This window comes from Diabrotica undecimpunctata, chromosome 5, assembly GCF_040954645.1.
Source record: "Diabrotica undecimpunctata isolate CICGRU chromosome 5, icDiaUnde3, whole genome shotgun sequence".
NCBI classification, from domain to species: domain Eukaryota; kingdom Metazoa; phylum Arthropoda; class Insecta; order Coleoptera; family Chrysomelidae; genus Diabrotica; species Diabrotica undecimpunctata.
In genome coordinates, this window is record NC_092807.1 from 25214252 (window position 1) to 25221155 (window position 6904).

General features: G+C 34.9%; 1 protein-coding gene across 1 annotated transcript; it reads left to right on the forward strand.

Annotated features, from left to right (window-relative positions):
• The first annotated feature begins 4259 nt into the window (after nt 1-4259).
• Nucleotides 4260-6359, forward strand: LOC140442121 (uncharacterized). Its single transcript, XM_072533199.1, has 2 exons — nt 4260-4431; nt 5683-6359. Exons 1-2 carry the CDS (start codon nt 4260-4262, stop codon nt 6357-6359), a joined length of 849 nt encoding a protein of 282 aa, XP_072389300.1.
• The last annotated feature ends 545 nt before the right edge of the window (nt 6360-6904 follow it).

The following is a 6904-nucleotide window of genomic DNA, read 5'->3' on the forward strand; positions in this document are numbered from 1 at the left end:
GTTATGTGAATAGGTGCAAGCTAATAATAATGATAATTCTGAAGATAGTGAAGATGACGAAATTAATATAAACATTGCTCATAAATTTGACTGGACTACCAATAATTTATCACCTAATAAATTTGTTTTCGATAGCTCTACTTCAGGAAGTAAAGTGGATTACTTGAACGCAGAATCCACACCATTAAAAATTTTTGAAAGTTTCTTTACTAGTGATATTGTGCAAAAATTTGTGGATGAAACAAACAGGTTTGCCCTACAAGAACTTGAGAAAGAAAACACGGAAATAAGTCGCGATCTAAGACGTGGAAAGATATAAGAAATGAAGAATTGTATGTTTTCTTGGCGTTAACCTTTCTGATGCCAAGAACAAAAAGTTAATCCTTCATGAATATTGGAGTAAGAATCCACTATTACGCACACCTCTTTTTGCAGAAGCGATGTCACGGGATCGGTATCAAAATATTCTGAAGATGTTACATTTTTGTGACAACTCAGTTCAACGTGAAAATGATGTTCTCTTCAAAGTTAGGATGTTGGTAGATCATTTCAAAACAAAATTTATCAATATCTTTCAACCTTTCGATAACGTATGTATTGACGAAAGTTTGCTTTTATTCAAGGGGAGATTATTTTTCATACATAATAACGTGTGTATTCAACAGTACATACCATCTAAACGTCACCGTTTTGGCATAAAACTTTTTTTACTCGTAGTCTGCAAAACTGGATATATTTGTGATTTTATTATATATACCTACGGGTTCGAGTACTTATAACTCCGATATTGGAAATTTATGAAGATCGGGTTATATTGTAACAACCCTAATGAATAAATATTAAGACAAAGGCTATTCGTAGATAACTGGTACACAAGTCCAGAACTATTTTATTGGTTATACAATAGAAACACCGGAGCTTGTGGCACAGTGAAGAAGAGTAGGAGAAATATGCCTGCATTGTCTGAAAAATTGACTCAAGATGAATTAACTTTCAGAAGCGATGCATTGAGACTTTTCTATACCATTTAATACCCCTACGCACTACTGATAACTATTATAGGATGCTTTTTGATCAGAGACTTCTATAAATGATTTCACTTTATTATACCGCACGATTATGGAAGGCTTTCTCACCACATTCCTTTTTGTCGGCACATCCACTATTTCAGGCACCGACTCCGTACTGAGAAAGATCTCTTTTGTGTTTCTATTTTCCAATTATGACGTTGCTGTTGCTCTGCCTCATGACTAATTCACCTCTTTTTAATTTAGGCTTACTTACTACTTTCTAATTATGCTTCCTGTTTTTTCTGTGTGCCTATTAAATGTGTATCTTTGTTCAGAAGTTAGTGTGCTAAATTCACGCTAGTGTAATAATTATCTGTGCACATAACGTGACCTGAATGTAAAAGTGGTTCCATAAGCTGTAGCACCACTTTTGTACCATTGACTTTTCATTAGGTGTTTGCTCTTTTCCGGTATAAATTTTAAAATTGTATGTGTAACCTTTAACTCCACACAACTTAAATAATTTTACACCGTATTTGTGTCCCACTTCCCCGGTATATATTGACGAAAGCTCAGTCATCCTCGAAAAGGAATCATCGTCTTATCCATACACACATTCTTGTCAGGAACATATGCTGATTGGAACTTCTTGATTAGCAAATTTTGCAAGGGAAGGAATTTTTTGAGCCTATCATCTGAGGCAATTTCGTTGTTTGAGAAGTGAAAATTGGGGAAAAGAGCTCAAACCTTATCCTGGACATGTGAATAAATTTTTCAATTTCATTTTTGTTCAGCAAATTGGTGCTAAAATAGTATTTCAAAGTGGGTTTACAATTTCAACCCCATCCAAATTAGAAGACCTAAGAAAACAAAAATTTCGGATCGATTTGTATTTCTCCATTGTTCCAATAATGTTGTTTTTGTTAATGTTGCATTTGTAACTCCGAATATTATTTTCTGTTCAGCATATCTATTGGTTTCCAATAATTTATAAAAATGAATCGGATGATCTGCTTCCCTGTATGCAAAAAAACTTTGGAAGAATCCTGAATTTTCCATGAAAGTAAATTTTTTCAAAATACCTTCAAAATTGTAAACAAAACTCAAAACTATACAAGTGAATACTAATTTATATATTACCTGCACAATTATTACAAATGATATTAGGATTATTATTAGTATTATATAAAAAATATCAGGTTCAGAATCGTTGTTGAGAGATTCTAGATCAGATACGAATTCTAACTCTTGCCCATCACTGTAAATTTCTAAATTAGAAGAAGAAGAACATGAATCTTGATAATTTTAGGTCATCTATCGAATACGATACACGAAGAAAAATATCGTGGCTTCGTAATCTACGTGAATGGTTCGGGTGTAGTTCGATTGAACTTTTTAGGCGCGCTGCTAACAAAGTCGCAGTGGCCATGATGATTTCCAATCTCCGTTAGGAGTGGCACGAGAAGAAGAAGAATCGAATCATCATTATCTTCACTAATAAAGTCATACTCCATTTCATTTAAATTCTTCGCTATTTCAAGTAGTTCAGCATCATTTAATTTTTTATTTGCCATTTTACTAATTTTAGAAACGTAAACACACAAGAGTAATATTGTACAAACTAATACAATGAATCACGCCTGCAAGTCAGTAATATGCAATCTGCTGAAGGAGTTTCAAACTGCTCCGCCAGTATTTTAAAAAATCGGTCTTAGTCCGGCCATATGTTGAATCAGTTTCAAACTGCTTCGCCAGAATTTAGCCGTAAATTGTAGGAGCCTAGATGCGCATATATAAGCCTCAGAACTGCGTTCACCAAACGTACACATGTGTGGCACGCGAAGCTCCATTTAGGCAATTTTTGTCGCTATGTCCTCGACTTTTGTTTTGGATCTTACCCAGTCGTTCCTCTTCTTATCTGACAGTCGTATACCTAACATTGCTCTTTCCATTGTTCTTTCTGTTGTGGCTAGTTTATTCATGTTTGCCTTGGTTAGGGTCCAGGTTTGACATCTATATGTCATGATAGGAAGGATGCATTGGTTGAACACTTTGCTCCTCAAGTATTGGGGTATTTTACGGTTCTTAAGTATTCAACTTTTCCAAATCCTGCCCATGCTAGTAATTGTAAATAAAGAGTCTTGCTCTTCTAGTAATTTCCGCACTTTGGTTCTCTTTGTCAAGTCTCAGGATTTGGCCTAGGTAGATATATTCCTGGATTTGTTCTATCTCACTGCCATTTATAGTTATACGTCTAGGGTCATCTGTGATTGTCGTTATTTTAGTTTTTTTCATATTCATTTTAAGACCGACGTATTGGAAGCTGGCTGCTAGTTCCCCCATCATAATTTGCAGTTCCTCGAATGTGCTCGCTATAATCACTACGTCGTCAGCGAATCTGAGGTGGTTTAACTTGTTGCCATTAACGTTGATGCCATAGGTTGACCAATTTGTAGTTTTGAAGACGTCTTCTAGGGCTAGGTTGAAAAGCTTTGGCGATATTACGTCTCCTTGTCTCACTCCTCTCTTAATGGGGATGGGATTTGTATTTTGGTCTAGTTGTACGATTATAGTTGCATTTTCATATATATTATGTATTAGTTGCCTATATCTCGAATCTGTTCTACAATTAGATAAAAATATTAAGAGAGAAAAAAGTTGAATTCCACACTTATGAACCCAAGTAAGAGCGTACAAATTGACCTCAGCATTCACTTTATATACCAATTATTGTGACAAGAACACCTCATGGGAAACAAAATTATTAAAATAATTTGATTTCATATGAACCAGGGCTAATTATTAATAATTATAATAGCCCTCATCCAACATTTATTCCAGATGCATTTATCGAAGAAAATGAAGAGGTGCAGTTGATAGAAATAAAGTGCCCTGTTACGATAAATATATAATTCATATTTAACTGTAAACATCTTTTTTCTAACAAGTATTTTTTAGCAGGTAATACCCAAACGGGTCCCGTCTTAGGGCCATACCTCACCGGGATGCCATGGCGGCGTAGCCAGCGACGTTTCCAATTAATTCTTTTAAAACGAATGGCAGGTACCTCACTTGGCGACCACTTCCCGACGGGCCCGAATTGGAGGCGTCGCCAGTGTCTACAGTTCCACTTGTGGCGACTGGCTACCCTGGCCACTTGGCGACGATACCAGCAATATAAAGGAGAGTATACGTACCGTCACTCATTCAGTCGCCAACCAGTCGCTACTTTGAAAACTAGGAAGCAAAATGAGTTTTGATACCGAAAGATTTATTGTAGAAATCGAAAATCGACCATGTTTGTGGAACAGTGCGTCAAATGATTATTCAGATCGCAACTTAAAAATTAAATGTTGGGAGGAATTAGTTAATATATTTCAAGATAAAGAAGAAATGAGTAACCAAGAGAAAAAACAACTATGTAAGTACAATGATTTATTACCAGTTTATAACATAAAATATATGTTAATTATTTATAATATATGTTAATTATAATGTAATAACCCAAGAAAAAAATTTCCTAACCTAAGAATCCGTGCTCTAATTATATATTTCATATTATTACAGATTTATCATGCATTATTAGATATATTAGGTATAGTCTGTAATAATAAAAAATATAATATAATTAGAGGACGGATTCTTAAGTTATTAAATATTTTCCTAACAATTAGTCCTATATACCTATTATACATTTCTTTTTTGCCATGGTAGTGGGTGATTAACAAAATATTCTGCCAGTTTGTCTCGAAATGTAAGTGCTGTTCTACCTCCTCTATTTCGTTCTTGATCTGTAGCAGTTTGGAACCCCGATATCGTCAAAGTATCGTCGTATGAATAGCCATCTCTTGACCGTACAAAATTGTGCAAAATGCAACATGTCTTTACTATTTTTTTTGCTAATTCTATATGTACATTCAATGGTCTGTGAAATATTCTCCACTTATTGGATAATATACCAAATGTGCATTCAATGAAACGGCGCGCCCTGGATAAACGATAATTGAAAATTTTTTGCTTGTAACTAAGATTGTGTCCTCCATATGGTCTCATAAGATTTTCGTGTAAACCAAAGGCTTCATCTCCTACTACCGTATATGGAATGTAGTCACCATTTTCTAGTGGTTTGGCTTCAGGAATATTTAGAGAATTGCTAACAAGGTTCTGGTAAAAAGAAGTTTCTTTGAAAATTCCCGAATCACTGCTTTTTCCATACGCTCCGATGTCTACATATGTGAAATTATAATTAGCATCACATATTGCAAGTAAAACAATGGAAAAGTAATGTTTATAGTTATAGTACAGCGATCCAGAATTTATCGGTTGAATTAGTCTGATATGTTTTCCGTCGATAGCACCGATGCAATGTGGAAAATTCGAGTTTTTTTCAAATCCATTTGCAATTGTTTCCCAATCGGTTTCTGTGTTTGGCATAATTATAAATTTTTTTTGATGTTGGCATATTATGTCGCACACTTCTCTAATTATAGTACAAATCGTTGTATAACCAAGTCTGTAGTTGTAATAGAGTTCTTTGAACGTACATCCTAATGCAAGATACCTAGAACAAAAAAATAATTAAATTATCTCGTCAATTTATTTTTATCTATTATGTATATTATAAATATATTATCATCTATATTTATTATATATAAATTTTCATTTGTTTCAGGTGTTGCTTTACAGAAAAAGTGGAAAAGTATACGAGGGTGTTATACAAGGGAAGTTAGTCGACAAAAAAATTTAAAGTCTGGATCCGGTGGTGGATCACGAAAAAGTCAATATGTATTCTTCCAGCAGCTGCAATTTTTAAAACCTGTGGTAGCTATTAAGGAACCAGAGCACGTTGCTGGTGACGAATCTGTGGAGAATATTGAAATAGACAGGGAGGTGGTACGATGTCCCAAAAGGAAAAAAACAAAAGATACCACTACAGAACCTGAGAAGGATAAATTCCTTGAAACACTTAACAGAAGTATTGAAATGAGAGAAAAACATGAGGCCAATAGTGAGGACGAAGATAGACTATTTTTGCTATCTTTGTTAGGTACCCTAAAAAAAGTACCTCAAGAAAAAAAAATGGTTACGAGGATTCAAATGATGACCTTGTTTGACAATGCCACCCGTAATATTGAGTCTCCGGGCAGTTATGGGCACCAGGGGACTTATAGACACCCATATCAGCAAAGTTCGTGGTCCCAATCACAACAAGTGCATAATTCTACTCATCACTTTGGATATTCTTCTCGTCCTGGAGGATCTGAAATGCCACATTCTTCCTACCAGTCACCCGCATCCGTATCCAATTTTTCCGAAGAATCATCAATTCTTGATATATATGACTTATAAATAATTTAAATTTTCTACTTAATTTTATTTAATGTGTAATAGTTTAAATGTAACAATATTAGAAATAAATGTTTACTTACCTCAATGTTACAAAAAGTTTTTCTTCTGGACTCACGGATTTTCTTAACACAGTATCTTGTTTAGTCAGATCATCCCGACATAAGCTCAATAATTCATTAAATGATGCCACTGACATTCTCACGTAATTGAAAATTTTTTCGGGATATTTCATTAAATCTTCATATAATTTGACAAAAACACCACTTTGGCTTCGATTTGATATAAAAGGATGTACCCATATTTTTTCCTTCTTCTGCTTAATATTTTTACGACGTACATAAAAATAATATAACAGTGCGATTTCTTCCACGTCCATTTCTGTCTATATAACGAGAGCGACTGTGGTGATCGCTGGCGGCGTTGTTGGCGACGTGTTTTGGCGACCTATAGTGGCCAGGAGTAGCCGTGGCGACGTCGCTGGCTACGTCGCCATGGAGTCCCAGTGAGGTATACCTGCGATTGGAACTCTCCAGAAAAAGGGTCGA

Excerpts from the sequence above, each read along its gene's own strand:
- LOC140442121 (XM_072533199.1), top strand. The coding sequence starts at position 4,260 with ATGAGTTTTGATACCGAAAGATTTATTGTAGAAATCGAAAATCGACCA. Across the intron at positions 4,432-5,682 it reads CCAAGAGAAAAAACAACTAT|GTGTTGCTTTACAGAAAAAG; the intron begins GTAAGTACAATG and ends CATTTGTTTCAG.